Source organism: Dermacentor silvarum, chromosome 6 (genome assembly GCF_013339745.2).
Source record: "Dermacentor silvarum isolate Dsil-2018 chromosome 6, BIME_Dsil_1.4, whole genome shotgun sequence".
In the NCBI taxonomy this organism is placed as follows: domain Eukaryota; kingdom Metazoa; phylum Arthropoda; class Arachnida; order Ixodida; family Ixodidae; genus Dermacentor; species Dermacentor silvarum.
The window spans coordinates 131,508,547-131,531,916 of NC_051159.1; the positions used below are offsets into that span (position 1 = coordinate 131,508,547).

The 23,370-nt window shown below is 44.2% G+C and overlaps 2 protein-coding genes across 3 annotated transcripts in view; both read right to left on the reverse strand.

The window, feature by feature from the left end:
• LOC119456007 (semaphorin-5A) overlaps positions 1 to 23,370 on the reverse strand; it is a 153,591-nt gene that overhangs the window by 15,212 nt on the left and 115,009 nt on the right. For both annotated transcript variants that reach the window (XM_037717592.2, XM_049669501.1), the window contains exons 3-13: positions 23,128 to 23,365; positions 16,828 to 16,927; positions 12,658 to 12,766; positions 9,619 to 9,717; positions 8,037 to 8,250; positions 6,846 to 6,934; positions 5,692 to 5,891; positions 4,782 to 4,917; positions 1,746 to 1,858; positions 831 to 1,032; positions 182 to 258 (exon numbers count right to left, since the gene is read on the reverse strand). In XM_037717592.2, coding sequence (XP_037573520.1) covers positions 182 to 258; positions 831 to 1,032; positions 1,746 to 1,858; positions 4,782 to 4,917; positions 5,692 to 5,891; positions 6,846 to 6,934; positions 8,037 to 8,250; positions 9,619 to 9,717; positions 12,658 to 12,766; positions 16,828 to 16,927; positions 23,128 to 23,263 — 1,475 coding nt within the window. In that variant the 5' untranslated portion in view covers positions 23,264 to 23,365. The remainder of the gene's footprint in view (positions 1 to 181; positions 259 to 830; positions 1,033 to 1,745; positions 1,859 to 4,781; positions 4,918 to 5,691; positions 5,892 to 6,845; positions 6,935 to 8,036; positions 8,251 to 9,618; positions 9,718 to 12,657; positions 12,767 to 16,827; positions 16,928 to 23,127; positions 23,366 to 23,370) is intronic.
• Positions 13,921 to 15,645, reverse strand: LOC119456008 (uncharacterized). Its single transcript, XM_037717593.2, has one exon. It carries the CDS (start codon positions 15,445 to 15,447, stop codon positions 14,434 to 14,436), a length of 1,014 nt encoding a protein of 337 aa, XP_037573521.1. The 5' UTR covers positions 15,448 to 15,645; the 3' UTR covers positions 13,921 to 14,433.

Sequence of the window (23,370 nt, forward strand, 5' to 3'; positions counted from 1 at the left end):
GAGCCCCAAAGAGACTTTTACACCATTATCCGAGCTAGGTTATCAGCAGTAGATATACATGTGAATTTACATGCATGATTTTTATAGTGTGCATAAGGCTATCTGTCTTGTTCATCTTAAGTCACCAATCATTCTCTTTTAAAATCCTGGCATGTTACGGAGACAAAGTACTTTTACTTACTCTTCACTTCTGTACTGCTCGCACCGGTGAACGAAAATTCGGAGTACTTCCTTGTCTGTTCCCAAATACAGAGAGCTCTGAAATGCAAATGAAAAGCATGCTCAGTTTTTCCCAGGTTGGAATAACTACGAATATTCCTCAAAATATGGTTGTTTACTATTTCACAACCTTTTGGAATACCTTTTATCTCCCTCAGTGCATCCATACAGGAAGAAGATAACAGTGTTGGCACTTTGTAATCTCTGCACTTGCTGGGTTGTTGAAAACATTTATCACAGCAACAGCGCTTAGTCACATAGAGCTTGTAAGTTATCTAAGGTGCTAGTCATTGCTGCTACTGTACCTAGCCTTCCCCGGTTTCTCTCATTCAAACCTCTGGGTTTTGTAGTCAACCATACTTGGATGCACTTCCACACTTCTCACAACTGCTTCAAGCATTCCAAACTATATATCATTCCAGTCTCGGCTCATAGGCACCACTATCTTCAGGCAATAATGTGAACACTTCTGCCTTGTTTCTCACATTTGCACTACCTGAAACCCGATAAAATGCCAAGGGTGTCCCCTCAGCTATTTTGATACACTTGCAAATCAGCCATAACGCCATGTTATGTTTTTATGACACAGCAACAAGGCCCTGTATACTCACAGTGTCTTTTAGAAGCTTCATTGTGAATATGTGCCTTTCTCTAGGTGAGAAAGGATGGATTTCTTCAACGAGACAGGTTTCCAGAAGTCCTGGGATAACTACCAGCTTCTTGATTGCCCCTTCCAGTGTAGCCGCAAAAATTACATGGACTCCATCGAAGCTGTACTTTGTGGGGACAACGTCAACTGTTATGTGAGTCAGCCTGGAAGAAAATAAGAGTGTGATTAGACAGCAGTCGACGCTTAAGACTGTATGAGCAAAAAGTGTTACAGTATGTCTGATTTTAGGGACTTTTGGACGTAGCAAATGTGTTATTAGTTCCTAGCAAATAAAAAAAAAGAAGAAGCTAATTTTGTTCATCCTCATTTAGTGAAGGTAGAAAATAAGTTCTGCAATATTCCACAAAGTGGATGACAACTTTTCCCTTTCATTTTGCATGTATGTCAATAAACACATTTAAGCACCACACATGGCTCTACAAAACTGCCCTCAACACAAAACATTTGACCAGTTATGGGTCCTGACAGTGGCAGCAACCGAAACAATCAATGTAGACATGGATGAGGTTTTAATGAAGAGAATATATTAAAATTTCTTGAAGGAGACAAAGAGCACTTGGAAAATGATAGTGATACTACTAAATGTGATACTACATTTGCTACTAAACGTCCTATACTGACCAAAGTCAGTTTTAGTGGATGCCACAACCCTACTGCAGTAATGTGTTGGTACCCACGAGGGAGCATACGACACATTATGTGCACACACTAGTGCACACACTAGATGTGTAATCACTAATGAGTGCCTAAGCAAACTGCTGTTTTTCGTTGCACGAAAGCTTTTCAGTTTCCATGAGTACTTAGAATGCATATTTGTGTTTGGGGACTTGAAGGTGCTAGCATCTTGGCTGCATACCTTTCCAGCTCGCCAGTGTACAGGGGCTTTCGGCTTGCTGGTTGCACAGCCTCATCCGTCAATTGGTAGTTTTGAGCCTCAATGACTCTCTCGTTGTCCTCAACTGCACGGCACTGAAAGACAAAACAGAAGGTGAATGCACATACCATATAGCTTTAATTTCGTTAGTTTTAGCCACAAACATTCCTTGTTCCTTAAAGTAAAGTCCTTCAAGGTAAAAAACTGTGTTTATCTCTTCTTTTCCACTCTCTTTCTTGCTTTTACAGTAAATACACTCTGAATGATTCATTAGACAGGATGCAAGAGTTGTGAGCTTTCTTGTGTGAAGGATGTCCTATGCAGAAAAATGAATTGTTTAACATCCTAAAGTTGCACAGTAGACAAAGTCATCCTGTGCACAGCTGCAGAGAATGCTGTAGTGGGGGGGGGGGGGGCTCCACTATGGATTAATTTTTGCCACCTAGGGCTCTTTAATGTGCACCCGAAGCATAGTACGTGAGCATTTCTGCATTCCACTCCTTTGCAATGGCGCCACCACGGCTGAGAATCGAACCTACAACCTTGAGCTCAGCAGCATAACACCACAGCCACTCTAGTGGGTATTTTACAAATTAAAACTAATTAATGAATATCTGGGTTATTACGTGCCAAATGGGCCTTTTACATAAAGCATGTGGTATTAGTTCAAGTGAGAGAGTATAGTGACCCATGTTTGGGGAAATCAAAAAGCTTGTGCATGGTCTGGCTGGCTACCATACTCAGCTTTACATTAGACAGTTTTAGTTTAGCGGGCGTACCGGAATAGCGGGCGTACCGGAATAGCGGGATCGAAGTGCGCATGCGCAGAACGCTAACCGACCCATACTGTTTACCGTGCGCACGCTATTTCTCAGAGTTAACGTTACCGTATTAGCGTGTTTACGTAGTGTACGTAAAACATGGCGGCGGTCCCGGCCGCCCGCTTCGAACTGAATTTGGCGTTGTTTTTGTAGAATTCACTTCGTTCGTAGCAAATGACTGCGTAAACGGCTTTTGCTTAGTCTCATGTCGCTTCGCCGAGAGAGTGTTATGACTAATCTTGAGGAATTTTCGAGATCGCTTCTCGTTTCGAACGCGCCTAAACCTAACGAGAGAAATTTTTTTCTGAGATCCGAGCGCCATCTGTCGCTAAAGTCAGGAGATAGGCGCGACGACGGCATATGGCCTCTGAGATTGGAGGATTTCGGAGGCTATGGTAGACAGCTTGTACTGCTTGTCTGTTTCGCTGCAGATCGGCGGACATGGCAAGTAAAAATACAACGCGCTCCTGGCTTCCATTGCGCTGCCTCTCGCACTTTCCGGACGCACACAAACATATCTTAGGTGCCCTATGTATGCGAAATTCAAAGCGTAATGGAATAGCGTCCCGCACGTAAACTACGCTATCACGCTATACTAAAACTCTCTTTCTGCAAAGTTCGTTTGCGGAACGGTAACGCTATTTCCCGTAACCCCGCTATTACGCTAACGCTAAACTAAAACTGTCTATTAAAAGCAGTCGGACAAATGAGTGTTGTGTGTCCATTGTCCCATCCTGGGCAAATCACCTATGACCAGTGTCATGAGAGTGATGCACACAAAAGACAAGGCATTATGACTGTCAAAGGTTTCGATGATCAGCCAACAAGGCATGCAGCAAAATCACATGTAAACTACTTTGTGTCGCTGTGCGCAAGGACACTGCATGTGGTGCTAATGCCCGAGTGATTTTTAGTGTTTTTACCTCCATCAAAGTGAGAACTTGTAATCATTCTATTATAGAAGCTCACTTTGCATATTCCTCAAACACTTTGTCACACGGAACAGTTTATATGTCACTGTAGAAGTAGTATACCATAAATTTGAGAAAACCACATACAGTGAAAAAAATGTCCGTCTGTTATAACCTTAAGCTAGTCCCATGACACAAAGATGTAAACTTGTAGACTGTCCTGATATGCAATTTCCTGTGAATATACTGAACAAGATTAAATAACAAATTCTAAAACGTAACATTTGCTCTTTTACACTACGAGAGAGAATAAAAAGAGGGAACAGTTTTCCACAAGAAGAGTCCCGCAGTTACATGTGAAACTTAACAAAAAAGTTACTATTGCATAAAATGTTCATAGAGAAACACATAATTGCAGGTTAATTGCTGTGACTTGATCTGTGAGAACATTTCACAATACATCCACTTTCACTGCGAAGGACAGAGAGAGCAGTGTTTGTTGCAATACCTGGAGAAGAAAGAGAGAGCAACTTATTTACAGAAAGGCAGAGAGGTAGGCCTGAGCCATAGATTGCTTTGGCCTGCTACTCTACACTGGGGAAGGGGGCGAGTACGAAAAAGTGGTGAGTGATGATGATGAAGTGAAGGAAGTGTGTATATACAAGACAATCACGTTGCAGCATCTCTAAAGTCATGTCTTTAGTCCATTGGCTCACCGAAAGGTTATATAGCTACTCTTATAATCGGGGCAAAGAAGCTCGAGAACAAGTTAAGGACTGCACAAAGAGCGATGGAATGAAAAATGTTAGGCCAAATGTTAAGAGACAGGAAGAGAGTGCTGTGGATCAGAGAGCTAACCAGGATAGCCAATATTCTGATTGACATTAAGAGAAAAAAAATGGAGCTGGGCAGGCCATGTAATGCGTAGGATGGATAACCGGTGGACCATTAGAGTTACAGAATGGATACCAAGAGAAGGGAAGCGCAGTCGAGGATGGCAGAAAACAAGGTGGGGTGATGAAGTTAGGAAATTTGCAGGCGCAAGTTGGAATCAGCTGGTACAAGACAGGGTTAATTGGAGATCACGGGGAGAGGCCTTCGTCCTGCAGTGGACATAAATATAGGCTGCTGCTGATGATGATAATAATAATTGGGGCTGCGCTGTTTGCGTCGGGAGAAAGAGGTTAACCTGGAGTGGCCGTCACCAGCTGCACTCTTCAATGCTGCATTTCACTGTCCATGCTGCATTTCATTAAGAACTTTCACACAACTTATAGCAAGCATACCTGGAACTGTTGACTGGTGGTGGTGGACCGCTCCCAGGCAGATTTTTGTGTGGACTGGTACTTCAGGGGTCCTTCAAATGCGTGCTTGATAGCCGACATGTTGAAGACACATATTGCAGAGCCATAGATGCTATTCCTGAGGCGATAAAATGGAGGCATGGATGGTAAGCTGATGCGCCAATGGGGAAAAAAATGCATGTGGTTCTTGGCTATTGGCAAGAGTCTTTTGTCCATTGGCACCTATTGTGTCAGATGGCACATTTAATAGCTACAACAAAGTACCAAATGCAGAGCTTTTATTCTTCTTGTGTCTATTAACTGATGCTCTGCGCAAACATAATGATGCAATACATACACATGTAAAGTATGGTCCACCCTAAAGTGAAACACAAATTAAGTAATATGCTATCTATTACCTCCAAGATATTTAAATGATGACCTGCAGACAATGTTTGTATGTAAAGCTGCTTGCCTGATGTTTAATATAGCAAACATTTTTCTTCGATAAAACAGAAGGACTGCTGCAGTTATAGAGTGGGTCGTACTGTACCATAAATGCATACTTTTTTTTTTTTTTATGAACATGTACCACTTGTGAAGCCCAGCTATGCAAAAATAATTCTTGCGATGCATTTTTTTCTGGTCTCTTTTTGCCTGTTCAAATTGTCATTCTTATCTCCACCAACATTTCTATTTACAGCTGTCTTCAATTCAATGTCCAGAAGCTATATGCTAAGTGACTGTCATATTATTGTAAAGCATTCGGTAATACCATGGTAAGGCAATAGCTATGGAAAGACATTTGCCAGATATCTGCAACTTTGACATAGGTGTTAAAGTAATGGCCTGAATGAGACTGTCACCAGGCGCAACAGCCTTTTGATGCGACCTGGCACTGTTGAGAACTCACTCTCCAGTGGTGAACGCTGCATAGAAAAGCTGTTCTTTCTCAAGGTAGTGGACACTCTGGATCTCGTTGTAGTAGAATGGATAGAGGCCAGGCAGTGAACAATTCAGACGAGCCTTGAGGAATGTTGTCCAGTTTTCCTTGAGGATCACCTGGCCGCCTTGGTCATTCTTGCACACCCGAGCCACTCTTGAATACACAGCCTGCGCATCGAAATATACATGTGCACTTCCATTACATGTACCTAAGCAGCTTGCTCTGCTTACAATTGTAGCAAGTATTCTACGTTTGGACACACCGAGAGAATGGTTTCTGATAAAAGTTTAGGCTATAGCTGATGTTTAAAGTAATAGGTTCACTTTGCATTTGTTGCTGTCAGCAACATAACTCAAGAACGAGCCTGAGCTGCTAATGTGGAAGTGGCTAGTAATTTCATTTGAAACAAAGTGCAGGTTCATGCCATGCTCGAAAATAAATATCAGAAGTACGGCTGCTTACTGAACTTTTCAGAACACTGGAGCCATGAAGATGCTGAACCTTCTGACAGCTCAAGCATGTATCTAGGAATTAGAAGTAACAATCTCTAGCACAACCTTTTCTTTTGCTAGTTATAATCACACCATCTCTATGTGTATGGCGCAAAAGATGGAGATGAGACCGCACAATGCACAGAAGAAGCGCAAGTTCTATATAATATATTGTCTATTTCGTGCCTGCTTTTTGCGCCATGCTCATAGAAATGGCACACTGACGGTACCCATGCATGCAGTCTCCACTGTGCACATACCAATTAGAAGCTACTCACATTAAAAACATTTTTTTCATGACTCTTCATATTGAAGACACATGAAAGTATGACACAGTCTATATAACTAATTGCTTTCTGAATTACCAGACAAGTTTAGAAGGCATGTAATCCTTTTATTTGCAGGGCAGTATGTAGTTTCTGACCAGGTAGCAAATATTCCTGGTTTGTGTTGATCTAAACGAAGTTTTCTATCACTCATCATTACGCTAGCTATACAGCGAAGAAAGCGAGCACATTATCCTTCCTTACTGTTACGGCTGTTTCGGTGAATTCCAGAAAACCTGTCGCTAATGGCAACTGCAACATTACATGCACAGGAAATGTTTTGCCAAAAGACAGTTGCACTCACTTTGCCACAATTCATGAATTCCACGGCAGACTCCCTGTAGAAGATGTACACAAACTCTCCAATTTCAAAGGAACCAACAAAGTTTGGCTCTGAAAGAAAGAAAAATCATTTAATACATGAACCACAGTGATGTGTACTGTGAATGATTTGGTCTCTGTCAACTTCTATAAGCATCAATTACGAAAAACTTTCACAACGATGTCTCAAAATAATGTTTGGCGTCACAGCATTGATGCTTATGTTGCTGTTGCACAATAAATGTTGGAAATAAATTAAGATCTCTGTTTTTAAATTTTTCTTTGTGCTGTATCCTAGAATTCCATTGCACATTGTAACTCACACTTATCATTATCATCATCATCATGGCCTTTCTTACTGATCGCCAGTTATCTCCTGTTTTGCAAAACGCAACTCCATCCTAACCTGCAATTTTCTAATCTCATCATTCTAATTCTCTGATGTCCTTGGCTGTGATTCCCTTCTCTTGACACTCATCCTGCTACTCTGATAGACCATCAGTTTAGCTGTTCTTCACATTAAAAAAACTGCTCATCTGCCCAACAGAAATGTGCATAGTGTAAAGTTTACGCGTGCTGCCAGCATCAGACTTAACATGAAATCACAGGCTGTAAGGAGCAAACAATGAATGCTTTGGAAGGAAGATGCATTAGGCTAGCACATTTCAAGGCACCGCACAGCCAGAAATCTCTAGCACCCTCTGCAGGAGAAGCAAAAAAGCACTTAAGGTTCCTCAAATTAGGTACGATGGTGACTCTGCATAGTCCCAGAAACGACTTAAGATTATAAAGAAACCAGCAATTGCAGTAGGGTAGAAAGCTATAGTAACAGGAATGGATGCATACTTGAAATCGGCGCGAAAAGTGACAGTGACATGAAAAGAAGGACACAGCGCTCGTCCTGTGCCTTTATTGTGTTGCCGCTGTTTTCTGTGCAGAGTTCAAGTATACGACGATTGTAGCTACACAAATAATTATTCGATACTGAAAGCAGTGCAGGACAAAGACCACTCTTGGTACTTTACATTACTTCTTTATGCTATGTATGTCATCACTCACAGACTGTAGTGATGAAGAAAGAAGAGGAATTGAATGCAGCACTAAGAACTGCTACAGTGGATCTCATGGACAGTTTAACAAATCACAAAGGCTTCAGGAAAGACATCCAACATACCGCTTAGCCACTTGTGGTCGTAGATGGGTGTGCGCAGAGACCGCTCTCGGCCCATGATACGGTACAGGGCGTAGTCCCTCGCTGAAAAGTCCAGAGGTGATGCAACGTAGTAGTCACCTTGCACAGTCATCAGCATGGTGCTGTTTGAGTGTGGGCTGTAGGGTGCTTTGCCCATGCCATCCACTTTCTCCCTCACGGTGACTAGAGAGTTGATCTGCGTCATACAAAGCACATGTTCTCACTTCACCCATGCCCAAAACATTCCCACTAGGCAGCTGCCACGTTTTCTCCTGCATTTGAGTAAGCAGTGTATTCAAACTTTAGACAAAGCATTGTGCCAGTTGGAGTAAAGCTTCTTGTGACAGCTGTAAAGCCCAGACCACACGTACGCTTGCGGACGCGCACAAACTCGCGTCTACGTGCCTTGCGCCTGCCGCACCTAGCGAGGAATGGCGGTTTGCATCCACAAATACACGCGACAGTGCGCGCTCACTGGCCTCACTCGTTGACGCCTTGGCAGATGCCACTGCGTACTTTGTTATTGACAATGTTTCAAAATGCTTCGATATCTGTAAACGTAATTGTTTTATTTCTATATCTGTTAAATCATTGCAAAAAGGAATGAAAAAGCACTTTCTTGCATGATATAAATCTGCTTCACTGACAGTTGAATGTACCGCGCCGTAGCTACGTAGCCATGCGCGCCGGCGCTAGGCAGCCCAAGCGCACAATATCAGAGAGGAGCTGATCACCGAGATCGCGCCGTTTTCGACGCGTACGAGCCGCGCTGCACCGTCTGCGCATGCGTGGACGCGCAGACGCGAGCTTGCGCGTGTCCACGAGCGTACGTGTGGTCTGGGCTTAAAGGAGATCTCACTAGCAAAAGCAACCATAATCCCAACAAGCTACGACCTTGGATAAGAAATTCAACACCTAACACACTGAAATTTCTGATTCACAGCGTAAGACAACTGCAGCATAAGACAACAGCAGGAAAATGTAAAATGGAAACCTTGCTTTTCTTTAGGGTACCTGTACAGTAGAACCTCATTGTTAAATTCCTTTTTGTTAGCTATGACCAATAGGAACCAATATTTTCGTCAAATTTCTACCACACTCACAAATGACTTATATAATTCTAAGGATCGAGTACAGACCTAGTTCTTGACATGTTGCTAAAGTAAACAAGTGCAATTCTGTACTGCTCTTATGTCACATAACATTTCAGATTACGAGATTCCTGACCATAGCAGCCCTCTGCATATATATATATATTTTTTTTTTTTTCTGTGACCAAGTGTCCTGAAACACTGATGTCTTTTTAGTCAAATCTGAATTTCAAGGAGTGAATTTGTTGCACATTTTTCTGCTGTATTTAAGCTTGAGCTCAATATGGCAGACCCCAACATTATTATATTTCTATGCTTATTTCAGTATCTGTGCAGCAACCAGCACAGTGCAATGAGTGTCAGATTACAGCACCTGTACACTGCCATGCTGACAGTGTACAGGGACAGGCTTCTCAAGCTGAATTTTATGTCAACATTGACACACTACTGAATGTTCTTGAATGAGTACTCACATCTCTCCAAGTGCATTCTGGAGCAAAGGCATTGGTGCCGCAACTGAATAGCCGCTCATTATGCGAGAGCAGCACCTTGATGTAGTTTCGACAGCCCTCCTGCATATAGAAAGACATCTTGTAGCACAGTGCAGTGAACCAGTAACCGTCCTCATGCTCTGAAACATTCCCATAGGGGCACATTTTGTGCAAACAGTTTTGGCTGTCACATAATTTTAAAATGTTAAGAGAAACAGTTGCCAGCATAAATACTAATGCAAAGTCTCTTGCTTATTAAGTAAAGATTGACCAATTGGCGGCAACATGGAAACAACCACTTGTCAGGATGGCCAGCTCGGCTTATTGTTTGCTATGTGTTTTCAATGACATGCAGAATTTTCAGTTATTATTCATGTTTTCTTAGTAGTACATAACTGCTCATATCCTTTTTCATTCATAAAATGTAAACTTGGTGCATCTTTTTTCTTGGTATAGCACACTTACTGAGATGTCTCTCTTGTCAGAAAAAGAAGGAAAGCAGCCTAAATGCTGTCATTGTTATAGTGAGAGCATTTTATTGACATTATAATTTAGTGATAGTCAGTGGCTAAATAACTTTAAAACCAATATTTGACGAATATTTGACCAACGCATGGCTATCTGCCTTCTAGCACATGCGCGGGCCATGTGCCATATCTTGGAGGTAATCACTCCGTGGCAAGTGCAAAGTGCGAGCTGAGACGTTTGGTGCCTTGACGCGCATTGTGTTCGCTAGGTCTAGTGTTGGCAGTCACGTAATCTCAAGTTTCCGAGACACGGTGGTTGTAATAGCGAGTTTGTAGTCATCGAGTGAGATCCGTTATTGTTTGCCTGAGCGCACGTGACACCAATAAAACTACAAACCTTACTTCGTGTTGTCTCTTTGCTGTGACTTTTCTTTTTTTGCTCAGGCCGAATATCCGTACCTTCTTACACTTTCGTTTTTAATTTGTTTGTGCTGGCTGCAGGCAATAAGCGCGGTAAGCCATGGCATCCAAAATTTGTGGCATTGCACGATGCAACATAAACAAATCTCTGAGGCTGTGAGCCACGTCAATGCATTGCTCTCGGCACAATCCACACCGCACGCGCTGGCGTTCATAACCCCGCTATTATGGCCCGACCTCCTAGCGATTTGTTTATGGGTGCTCACTAACAAGATACTGTCCACCAGAAATGCTCTGGGAATTTGTGAAATTGTTTATAATGCTGAAACTTTAAAACCTCAAATCAACGAAATTCGTGATCTAACGAAGTTTTCGCTGCAAGTGCAACTTCGTTATATCAAGGTTCAACTGTGTGTGTATATACATATTATATATAAAAAATGAGACGCACAACTTCGTGGTTATTTTAGGTTTATTTACCTGACAGTTTCGGTCGGTGGACCGACCTTTTTCAAGGGTCGGTATATATATAATGGAACTGGCGGTGGTCTGCTCCGGACCACTGTCAGTAGCAATTCGCTGCTCAAAGAGGCAGGACGTGTGTCGTGTAAGTTTCCGAAGAACATTTGCAATGTGGTGAATGCGGTTTAAATAATGGATCCGGGACCTCAAAGAGGTGCGACGTAATGCCTAATGGATTTCTTTCACATTTACCCCTAAATTGCCACAGAATTTTTTTTCATACACCTATTTGGTTATAACATCAGATATGCTGCGACCAGCATTTCGTGAAGCATTGCCTGTGCTGTAAAGTGCTTCTTTTGGATCTTGCATTCACATGCCAGAGCTTCAGCACAGTGCATTGTTTGATAGAGGAATGCTGTGTGTGGTGTATGTGGAATGCCAGTACTGCATTCTCTTTCTCCACCTAAGGCGAGTTGCTGGTGGTCCATATGCCTATATACTATAGATATCTATACATACAGGACATGATGCCGATGCTGCGAGTGTAGCCGGAGTGTCTGTATAATTGCTATCACAATAAAAATATATTTGTGAGCAAATATACATATATATATATTTTTAGATTTCGATGCTTGAAAGAAATTGTTTAGTACAACTTTCATGCTGTAAAGAAGAAAGACGTGCTTCAGCAGCACTGCCAGCACCTTGCAACAAGTCGTGGGACTCCATTTTGAAGATAATTCTGCCAAGCCTGTGACATCATTTGCACGCTGCAATAAACACCATTGCATTCGGTAGAGGTGCTTTTATTGGCATCTTTTTGCAGTTGCAGTGTTTTTATTTGAGAGAGCTAGTTAGCTGTCCGCGTATTGCACTAGCATCTAGCCACCCTTACACTCGTCTGTGCAAGTAATCAGAAGTCGCTGTTAGCGTGAACTGCTGGCCATAGGTTCACAGAAAAGTATTGTTTAAGTTCCAAGTGAAACAGTAGAACTTTTAAGGTGGATACACATGATGGACAAATCTGCAGCAGGATAGCTGATGTGATAATCCCCTTCCCCCTGTACAAACCACTCTTGTGACATATATAAAAGAAAAAAAGAAAAAAGGAGATTGTGTCGAATGAAAAAATATTGCTCTTTATGACAGGTCTCACGAAAGCCAAACAGCACGCCGATATGAGAGTATGCAACACTACTTTTCATGACAACTGCTATGTGGAGAAGACATGCTCTGTATCAGCATGTGCATGTGATCAAGTGATAGCAATAATCCCATGACTTCTCTGAAAAACGAAAGATGATTTGCTGCAAGACACAGTAGGCTTTACTGCACTAAAATCACAGCACTTTGCCACCAAAATGCCTTAGTGAAAAGGCACTCATATGTTCAGCAGGATTGACTGGGCGAGTTGGTATATGTTATAAGTAGTGTGAACGGAGGACGCAGGAGGCACTTGTCCTGTCTGTTCCTCTTCCTGCATCTCCTGTTGTCCATGCTGTTTTTTACCATGTACTCAAGCGTTGCTGGTCCCTAGATGAGGCACAGAAGCTCTCAAAATGGTGATGTGTAGTTGCATTGTGCATGGTTCCGTGTGTCTAACATTGTGTGTTGAATGTTTCGCAGCAAAGCAAGGGCATGAACATACTAAAATGCTGCCCCTTAATACCTCTGTTTGGCCTTTCAGTAGACAACTCCGCACAGCTGTGTTTGATGCTGGTACAGCAACATCCTCGAGCTTCTTGAGATCCTCCAGTGACAGCCGAAACAGGTGGTCCCTGCAGGCAACAAATTTTTTTTTTGTAAGTTCAAAATGGCAATAATACAAACACAAAGTATTGCACTTTATGTATTGAAGTTGCTTTATAGCGGCCAGCTCATTAAAACAGGGCTTAAATTCAAACTAGTTAGAACATTCTTTGTGGAACTTCAGTTGCAGAGGTAGATATGAATGAAGGAGAAATGGAGAAGGGTTGATTAAAGTGGTTATAAAAGCTCATTTTGTTTGAAAGATTGCACAGAATATAAAGGTATGTGGAGAAAAAAAAAAAAGAATATACACTTAGCTTTTTTTTTAATTATTTGACAAATCTGCATATATTCATATTAGAGGGCTCTCTGAGAGCCCCCTTATTTATCTAGAGGAACTCCTCAAATCTCTAGAGGGCCCCCCTTTTTAGATGAGAACCCCTATAAGTAGCAGCTGAGCACTGGGCCGGGGGACATTGCTACTCATAAGAAAAAACCGGTTTGGTGGGTGTATGTTCGCCGGTGCAAATAGTGTCCTGCCAAAAAAAGTTACCAATTTAACTCAACTGTACTGCTTTTATTAATTACTACTTCTTAATGGGACATATTTTTTGTGCTATTAAGACATGAACAGTAGCAAGAGCAAAACTTTCTACAGGTATTTTTTTTTTTTCAGGAAGCATCATACTACTGTGTATATATAAACATATATATGACCATATGATGCCATGGAAAGCATCGAGGAAATTTCCTTGATGCTTTCCTTGGCTTCATATGGTCGTGAATAACAAAAACTGTTTATATATATATATATATAGGGTGTCCCAACTATCAAGGACCAAGATTTAAAAAAAGAGCAATTGTGTTACTCCAAGAAAACCTAGTGCATATTGTTTCCAGAGCAGTGGAGTAGCCTGCCAGTAATTTTTTCGTTACTGAGATTTAATTGGGTAGTTGTAATTAATTATTTAACTTGAGAAGTACTGTCCTAATAATCAAAGTGTCAATGAGAAAATTATAGAGCAACATGAAAAACTTCCGATACAGCTTTCTGTTGCTCAATACGTGCTACATAAAAGTGTTTTTCGGAGCATGAAAGAAGCCTGCGAATACACGCAAAGTGCCTCGAGCAGAGAGTCTCGAGGCTGCTATGTACTTTATGTGCTTCCTCAGAACACATGCGACTTTGCAAGTGAATTCTTTATTTTTTTGCAAGGTGGTTGACAAGCTCAAGATGGCAACACATAACTTTGTTGCAAGGTGTTGACAAACTGAACATAACAATGAAAAGAAATAGCTTTTACACAAGTCAAAAATGGGTAAAATACTACATACGCCATTAAAAAACAACGTGCAGGCTTTGCAGCATACAGCTCATAACAAAATAATGTAAATGTGCAATGGGAAAATAACTCGTGAGAACAAAAGTGTGATAACATTGCCAGTTGAATTTTAGTTGTTTAGTTATGACCTTGCAAAGGAACTGAATTATTCTAGAGCAATTTTAAATTACTTCAGATGACATAACCAAGACAATGCATTACACATGCACGGTGTGACCAAACAAAGTTAACAGAGGGCGCGTACACTGCAGGGAAAAAAAGTGACACAGACTGTCTTACATATCACTGTGGTAGCAGAACTCTACAGTCAATGAAGTCTGTATTCTACCAACTGAATATGTTATTCTTCGTCATCAGGCTGGAATTGCCAGGCGTTCTTTAATGAGTACATTACTCGTAAAGATGTCCTCCGGGCCATTTGTATTGCACATGATAACAGCAGGCATGCCATCTACATAGTCGACAAGTTGGCACATGACCGTCACGCCCCAGACCAACTCTGCCAACCTAGTACACGTCTCCAGACCCCATAACTCTCCGTAGGCAGGCCGTAGCCGATATAGCCGTACGGTTATGGCTTGCCGTGGTAGCATACAGAAATGCGAGGCGAGCTGGCGCAAGCTGGTGCGCGGTTTCAGGGTTTTCACACCGCTGTCGACATCCGTGACTTTGATCATGCCGTTTTGGTGGACACCCGTGACAACTCCACGGCACCACCTGTCCGCTCCGGAACCAGACGTGTCCACGTGCTGGTAAGCGCACAAGGCGCCAGCAACCAAGTCCTGCGCCGCTATCTTCTCCCCGCCCGTTCCCCCCTTGCCAGGCGGAGAGTAGAACAAGTTCATTACTTTATGCAACATCGCCAACTGGTCGCCCAAGTCGCCGGCGAGGTTTACGAAGATGGCTTCGGGACTAACTATGTGCCGCACAACAACGGGGAAGAACTCGCCATCCAAGGTGTGGGGCAGTGGTTGTACCACGCTGACGTCGGTGCACACGGGTTTCCGCGTAGATGGCTCGCCATACGCAGATGACGGCAACGAAGGCGCTTTGCCGCGGCAAATGACAACTTGACCCTCCTTAACTTGAAAGTTCAACCGGCCAGCTGTCTCGAAGCAAGCATTCAGTACCTCTGTGGAACTTAGCTGGTGCCACTTCAGTTCCTTTCGTAGCAGTTCGAGGGCTGCCGTCAGCGGCACGGAGTCGTCGCTCTGTGGAAGTATGGACTCGAGGTAAAACCGAACATCGGCATTCCCTCTGTGTTCGACTCTTGACGTGCTATCTTCGTGCTGGTGATGCGGCTCGGCGATCGACGCAATCGTGGTGGCACTGGCATCAGTGCTGGCATCACTACTAGTACCGCTCATCGCAACTTCGCTCGCGTTTTGCGGCGGGGCTCAACGTAAGTAACGTAAGCTCGTAAGATGCGACAGTTGCTCACGCATACTCACGCAACATTGAACGCCTAAAGTCCCTAGATTTTCTGCTAAAAAAATTATCTAGGGACTTTAAGAACGCCAGCATTTTGCCAGCTTGTGCTGCTGCTGATGATGATTAGCTGTGGCACCATAAAGAAAGAAAATCGTTATTTACTTCTTTCGCGTGGTCATGTACTCATACAGTTTCTACATCTATATTTTCTGTTTTGGTCTCAATTATCAGTGCTCGGGCGCAATCTTTACGTCTGCCAGCAACAAAGGAAAAAATGCCATTGGCCATACCATCATCAGATGCACAAGAACTAGCCAAGACACTATCCAGCCACTAGCAGACACGAGCAGACCAGTTGTTCTTTATTCTATGAGCAGACTAGCTTACACCTATGCTTACACTGCATTGGAGACGACTGCTGCCAGATGTTTTAAGCAGGGCATACAAGCTCCTCAGCTCTTGAAGCTTTTCGAATCGTCTTGCATACTATTGAAGTGTGTCCGCATATGCACGGATTATCCCAGAATATCCCTTGTTTACCGCTCGATACGACGTGCGTAGTTCCTTGCAATGCATCGCGACTCGGTTCGCGGGTTTCATTAACTTGCTTGGACTAAAGAGAGGTATGTATATGGAGAAATTTCTTTCGTAGGATATCAAAGCACAGTAATTTTTGGACTTTCCAGCGTTGCAAGTTGTATGTTAACAGCGCATGCCAACATCTAGGTAGCGCGAGCCACCAGATAGCTGTGGATATAGTCATCCTTGCATTCTAAGCGTTCTGACTGTTATATGTGAAATAGGATATGGAAAAAAAAAAAAGGAAGGAAGGAAGGAAGGAAGGAAGGAAGGCCTTGTTGGACACCGAAAATGCCCTGGGCCGGGCACGTTTTATGACGTCGTGCGTAGCATGTGTATCGCGGTAGTAGACATACTTTCTTATTTTGTAAGGCCGAGAGCGCCAAGTGGATGCAGAAATAGTGCAATATATAATAATCCTTTAACATTTTAACTAAATAATAATCTCTTTAGGGATGCCTCAACTGGGTAAGCTTTGCACCACAGTACGTAAGCTTTTCTTTCTTTTTTTCGAATAGGGTGCTCTTTACAGTACGCCTGTGCGTATATATACCGTGTAACGTATGTCAGTGTACGTACTTACCTCACGTAAATCAGCCCGCCGATTCAATCAACACGTGCGATGTCAAGAAGCGTAGTTTAGGGACCCAAATAGTTGAAATATACATCGGCACAGTGAATCATATCATAGGATGAAGTGAAAATGATGGATGCCTGCCCACGGTGAGCTCTCTTACCTTGCTCCAACAATCAGCTGGTATCTGTGGATATCGAAGAGAAGCTCTGTGTAGTAGCCTGTGTCCCCGTGCGTGAATCGCAACATCTTGCCATCCAGGTCTGAAAGAGAGGAAGAACAGTGATGAGAGGTATGTTATGAGCATTTCGCTTAGAACGTTGCAAACGGATGCTTGCGCGTAGCACTTTATCGGTGAGATCCATTTACCCACGGTTAAAGGCTTATCGCAATTGTTGTGCCACAGTAATACCGGTGTCACACGCACACTTCTGGTCGCGATTAACAATGGTCGCTGCTACACGGTCCAACGATCCGGATCGAGTTATTGCCGCCTGCTGATCGTCGGCAACTCTCAGAACTGCATATTGCCTTGGCTACAAGTTAAGATTTGCAAAATATGGTTAATTTTTTGTTCAATTTTACAGCTTACTATTGCTGATAAAAAAAAAGGTCTTAAACGTTTTTTTTTTTTTCTTTTTTTTTTTTTTGAGCTGCCTTCACATTTATTTTATATTGCTCTAGAGGCCTAGGGCGCAGACGTCAGCCTGCGATCGCGATCAAGGGGCCTGATTACAACCATTCTAGCCACTGTAGCCTGATCGCGATTGCCCGGATCCTGATCTCGTAAGATCGCGATCGCAAATGATCGTGTAGCAATACCCGATCCGGATCAAGCTCAATCCGGATCGGCCCCGATCGCGATCAGAAGTGTACGTGTGACACCGGTATAGGATTCTGACTGAGAGGGCTTAAAGGGACTGCCAACTAGCCTGAAATACCGCATACTTATTGCTTAAAACTTCAGTTAGTATATTATTAGTATCTTACGCGTTATTATATGCGTATTACGAAGTAAAAAAAGAAAGTACACACTAACAAGTTGCACTCGCGCCCCTCATTGCATGGCGGCCCGCATGATTGCTGTTGTACGCGCGCGGAATTATGCGCACGCATGCGAGATAAAATCCTTTGTTCCAGCTCGCTCAGGTCGTCGAGAGACGACATGCTTCGGAAATCAAAAGCGGTCGCGTGGCTAGGGCAACACGCTGAACTACGTGTCACGTGTAAAAGCGTCGTTTCATTTTGAGAACTTAAGTTGGCTTGCAGCTAAAGAACACCCTTGACTTGTTAATGACGAAATCTGTTGGGACAGGAGGAAACCTCGAAATCACGTAGTTGTTATGGTAAAATAACTTGACACTTCGGAAAACATGAACCGCAGGAACATCGATCGGCTTGATAAGCAAAATAATAATAATAATCAGCCTATTTTTATGTCCACTGCAGCTCCCTGCGATGTCCAACCCGTCTTGCGCTAGCTGATTCCAACTTCCGCCTGCACATTTCCTAATTTCATCACCCCAGCTAATTTTCTGCCGTCGTCGACTGCGCTTCCTTGGCACCCATTCTGTAAATCTAATGGTCCACCGGTTATCTACGTACCCTACGCATTACATGGCCTGCCGAGCTCCATTTTATTGCGATAGCAATTATATGGACACTTCAACCAGATTTCTGCCGTCGCCGTGAGGTTCCGTATAAAGTCCAAGGGCGATAAAATCGTCGCCGCGCGCCGTATGCGCGAGTGAAAGCGCGCGGGGGACGCGCTCTATCACGGAGAGCGAACGCACGGCGGAAAGCAAACGCGACCGTCGCGCGAAAGGCCGTGGGGGTATGGGAGGGAGGCAGGCCGACGCTGTGCTGCGGCACCAAATGCTTATCTTGCAACAGGCCGCAAGGGGAACTGGCCACTTAATCTCCCACGCGAAAGCAAGAAAGCGGGAAGGCAGTGCGGGAGGGAGGGGCGGCAGCTTCTACTCTGCCAACAACTGCGTTTGTACTTTGCCCCGCTGTGGCGGTCGCCTGCACCGTCTCTTAAAAGCGATCTCCACACGACTCTGACCTTTGTATGTGCCGTGCATTCGCCGCTCAGTTTCCGCTGAAGCGATAAACCGCACGAACCTTCGCCCGCTGCGGCGGCTGCGCTTGCTGCCAGCGTTTTGACAGTCGTTGCCTGCGGTCATTCACTGTGATCTATTCATGTTTGCTTGTGCGCGCTGACACCACGCGTGTTAATTCAGTTAGTAAGCGAATGTGTCCAAGTTTATGCAGCCGATAAAACTACTATCCCTACTCCGAATAGCTCTCTACTAATTTGTTATCGCAATTGATGCTTTTCTTTTCGGGCGAAGCTGCGACATTTTTTTTTCTTCTCTTACTGTCAACGAGAATATCGGCTACCCCAGTTGGCTCTCTGATCCACACCGCTCTCTTCCTGTCTCTTAAGTTACGCCTAACATTTCTCGTTCCATCGCTCTTTGCGCGGTCCTTAATTCGTTCTCGAGATTATTTGTTAACGTCCAAGTTTCTGCCCCATATGTTAGCATCGGTAGAATGCAATGATTGTACACTTTTCTTTTCAACGACAGTGGTAAGCTCCCAGTCAGGATTTGGTAGTGACTTCCGTATGCACTCCAACCCATTGTTATTCTGTAATTTTTTTGTTTGTGATCAGGATTCCCTGTGAGTAATTGACCTAGATAAACGTACTCCTGCACAGACTCTAGGGGCCGACTGGCGATCATGAATTCTTGTTCCCTTGCCAGGCAACTGAACATTACTTTTGCCTTCTGCATATTAATCTTCAACCCTACTCTTACTCTTTCTCGGTTAACGTTCTCAATCATTTGTTGCAATTCACCCCCATTGTTGCTGAACAGGACAATGTCATCTGCAAACCGAAGGTTGTTGAGATATTCACCTGTTGATGCTCACTTCTAAGCCTTCCCAGTCTAAGAGCTTGAATATGTCTTTCTAAGCATGCATGCAGTGAATAGCATTGGAGAGATTATCTCCTTGCCTGACCCCTTTCTTGATTGGTAACTTTCCACTGTTCTCGTGGAGAACCAAGGTATAGCTGTGGCTACCTTGGACTTTCTCACAGCTATAGCCGCCCTTGTCGTCTGCCTTCCACCAATTCCGGCTATCGCTATCGCTCTCACCTATCACTGTTTCCAGCATGCTTCCAGTGAAAACGACATCCTCACTGCACATCGAAAAATTCCGATAAAAAAAAAGAAAAACATGTTCCACGGCGTTTTCCGCGCTACCACTGCATGCTTCGACACTCTGACCGGTAAGCTTTCCACTGCATTAAAAAAATGGGTACCGTAAACATTGGTTGTCAGTTCCTTTAATTACATTTACTTTAATACTTACAATCCTTCATCACTCGGTACCTCGCTACTACTTGTACAGAATTTTCTATATTCGTGGGCGAAATACATGGTGCAGTCGGCTTATGTATATCTCACGTCAACCTGCCGCGGAACTGGTTTAGTGCGTGGCTATGGCATTCTGCTGCTGAACATGTACGTACTATAATACTATATAATACTGCACTGTGGCTATAGCTATTCCACGAAAAGATCTGTCGTTTTTGGTTGCACTATAGTCCAGATGTAGGTACGTTGTTCTTATGTAAGGCATACGTAGTCCCGATAAAAAGAACGTAGCTACATACCGGCTATGATTTTTCTTCGTATCCTACATGGCGGGCGCCACGACGTTTGTAGGCGATCTTGACAGCTAACACAGTGTGTGCAGGGACAATGGGCTCGGAGGGCAAGCGAGTGGACCCAGTGTTATTATATGCACACATGTGACAAAAACAGTGGAACAAAATAAGGTAACGGGTGGAAAGCTCGTTTTTGTCTTCGCGTGTGCCCTGCTCTGCGATCTGCTCACGTTGCCCCGCCGGTTTAAAGCGCAGCAGGAATTGTACGCTTGTGCGTCCGCGGTGACGTCCGACGCATACCAACGACTCCAAATCGCCGCGTTTCGTGGCGACCTGCGGTTAGGGATTAAACAGTGGGCCCGTCCGCTGCAACGCGTATACCGCTGAAGATGCAGCGACGGGCACATCAACCGACGGAGCAGCGCGCTTGCGCAGTGGTTTGCCAGACGGATTTCGTTCTCGAGTGCGTCGTTAAGTGACCCGGAAGAATTGCGTCGCCCAACCGAAACAAGAGCAGAGAGAGAGAGAGAGAGAGACGTGCCGTATAAGGTTGCAGGTTAGGCATGCTTCGGAAGCTTCGCAACCCTGCCGTATGGTATACGCACCAGTACACTCGCACAGCACAGCTCAGAGGTCCTGAAATACTTCCGGTTTCACCTTCAGGAATAGCCGGCTAAATTTAGCGGTTAACAAGTTTCAATAGCTTGTAAATGTACGCATAGGACCCTCCAGCCAGCAGTAATCTTGCTACGCTGTTAAAACACTGAGATAAATTTTACTTCGAAAGGCACTTGAAAGCTAGACACACCAGCTCAATGCATGCATGCCGGCACACCACAGTTTTCACCCTGGAGGAAGCGAGAAAGGCGATCTGCGGTCTCGGTATTTGTTGTAGGAAGTGGCGGTCAGTGTTGGTTGTTTGGAGGGGGCGGTATTGCTTCACGTACAAGTACGGACTCTGTTGAAGCCAACGGGACTGCGACGACGACCGTTATTTGCACTCACATTTCATTGTTCAACGGCGCGTCGCGGGGGTAGAGATGCGGCCGTGTACGTTTTTCGCACGCCCTTTAGCGATCCGCTCCCGCATTTAATTAGCGGCATCGCGTCGTTACTGCGCGCGCGGGCCGCCCGTATACGTTCGTCCGCGTAAGTGAAACGCGAGCCGTCCTGTATTATGCGCGAGCTGCGCGCCTTTAACAGCGATACCATGGCACCTCGGAACAACGGACACGCGCGCTTCCTCGGTGGTGGTCCTCGAACTTGCCCAGCGCCCGACGGGGCAGTCAAGGCGGAACAAAAGCGTAAATGGACTTTAACAAAGCGCAGTATACGTGTCGAGCGTACTTAAAGAGACTCTGAAATGAAATACTAAATCAGCAGAGCATTCTCCCAGAACTTTATTGTCATCATTTTTTTTTTCGCGGTGAGAGGTTGATTCTACTATGTAAGATAATGTAAAGGCCGAACTTCCAATTCCTCATTTCCGCACCGGGACGAGTCATCGCCGGTATACGTCAATGTGACGTCACGGCTTTTGAAAGATGTTTCTCGTATTGGGGCCGTTTTATCGCTGTAAACGACGTCGAAACTTGCCAAGTCTAGTCTTTGGCTACTAAATTTAGAATACGACGTGGTTCATCTTTACTGATAAATTAGCTGGGATCGAGTAGACGCCACCAAAATTCATGGGCCGTAGCCGCCTGTTTAGTCTTGCGTCTTTTCTGGCATACCGGTGCCTCCTGTAAAGAGGTTTTTTTTTTTTTTTTTTTCCATAGCCTGAAGGGAAATGTACAATACACGTCCTGCTTATTTTTCTCTTTAGTGTCTATTCAACGCCCGAGCGGTGGAAGGTTGCTCTTGGCATATACAAAGTTCTTTCTGCAGATGTTTTTTGAGTGTCATAGTCCTCTGATCGCGCCCATCCTCCAAAAGAGCGTGCCGTGTGCGCAATTTCTTTAGGAAAAGCGCATACGTATAAGCAGGAAAGTCAAATTGACTGTATACAATGTCGACCTGTGCCGACCCGAACCCGGATGAAGCTGAGCTGTGACAGCGTAGTAAACAAGAGTGGTCACGTCGCAATTGTATAAGATAAACAATGTAAGCGTCTCGATATGATGCGCGCGCCGAGGGCCCAATGTTTCTGGAAAGAACAAAAAGTACATTGGTAGCGAGGCGAAATGCTTTCTTTTCGATATCTCACCGAACCTGCACTCTTACCCTTTTACTGCTTACGGCTTTCTCTTAGCACAAGGTCGCGGGTTTGATTCCCTTGGTCGCATCCCGATACGGGCAGAATGCAAGAAAGCTCGTGTACTCAGATTTAGTTGCACCTGGAAGAAGCCCAGGCGGTCCAAATTTATCCGGAGCCTTCTACGAAGCGTCCTTCAATAACAGTTTCGGGGACGTTAAAACCCATTATTTGATTTTGATTTCTCTTGATTTCTCTCCTCTTTTCTCCTTTCTATCGCGTAAACCTCTCTATAGTGTATTTGTCTATAGTCTATAGACAGTCTATAGTCTATATTTGTCTATAATGTAGTGTATAGTGTCTTTCCACTAATTTCTACATATTACGCTTATGCGGCGCCGGACTTGATTCCTCTGCATTTCACCCACAGATTCCCCCTCACGCGTTAACAAATTGCTTTCTCACCAGTGAGAATATAGGCTGAATGGGTCAAAGCTCCCGTGACAGCATTATCTCTTTCGCGTGGGCTCACGGTGCTCACTGCGATCCCCGAGAAAGTTGAATGGGAGATAACGTATTTATACACTTGCCTTTCTCCCGGATTGTGATGTGCGCCGAGACGGCCAGGAATGTGACGCATAGTATGCACGCTCTGAACAGCCTGAGAAGCGCATGTCTGGGGAGCCGCAGGGACGCTGGCTCTTCCGTTCGCAGGACTAGGCTCATGATGTCCCGGATGACGTCACTGTACCGTCCGGACCGAGTGGCGAAACCTCGACCAGCTGCTGCCGAGTGTTCTCGCTGCCGTCGCCATGTTGACCTGTAACCCTGCA

Coding starts and splice junctions, on each gene's coding strand:
- LOC119456008 (XM_037717593.2), bottom strand. CDS start 15,447: ATGAGCGGTACTAGTAGTGATGCCAGCACTGATGCCAGTGCCACCACG.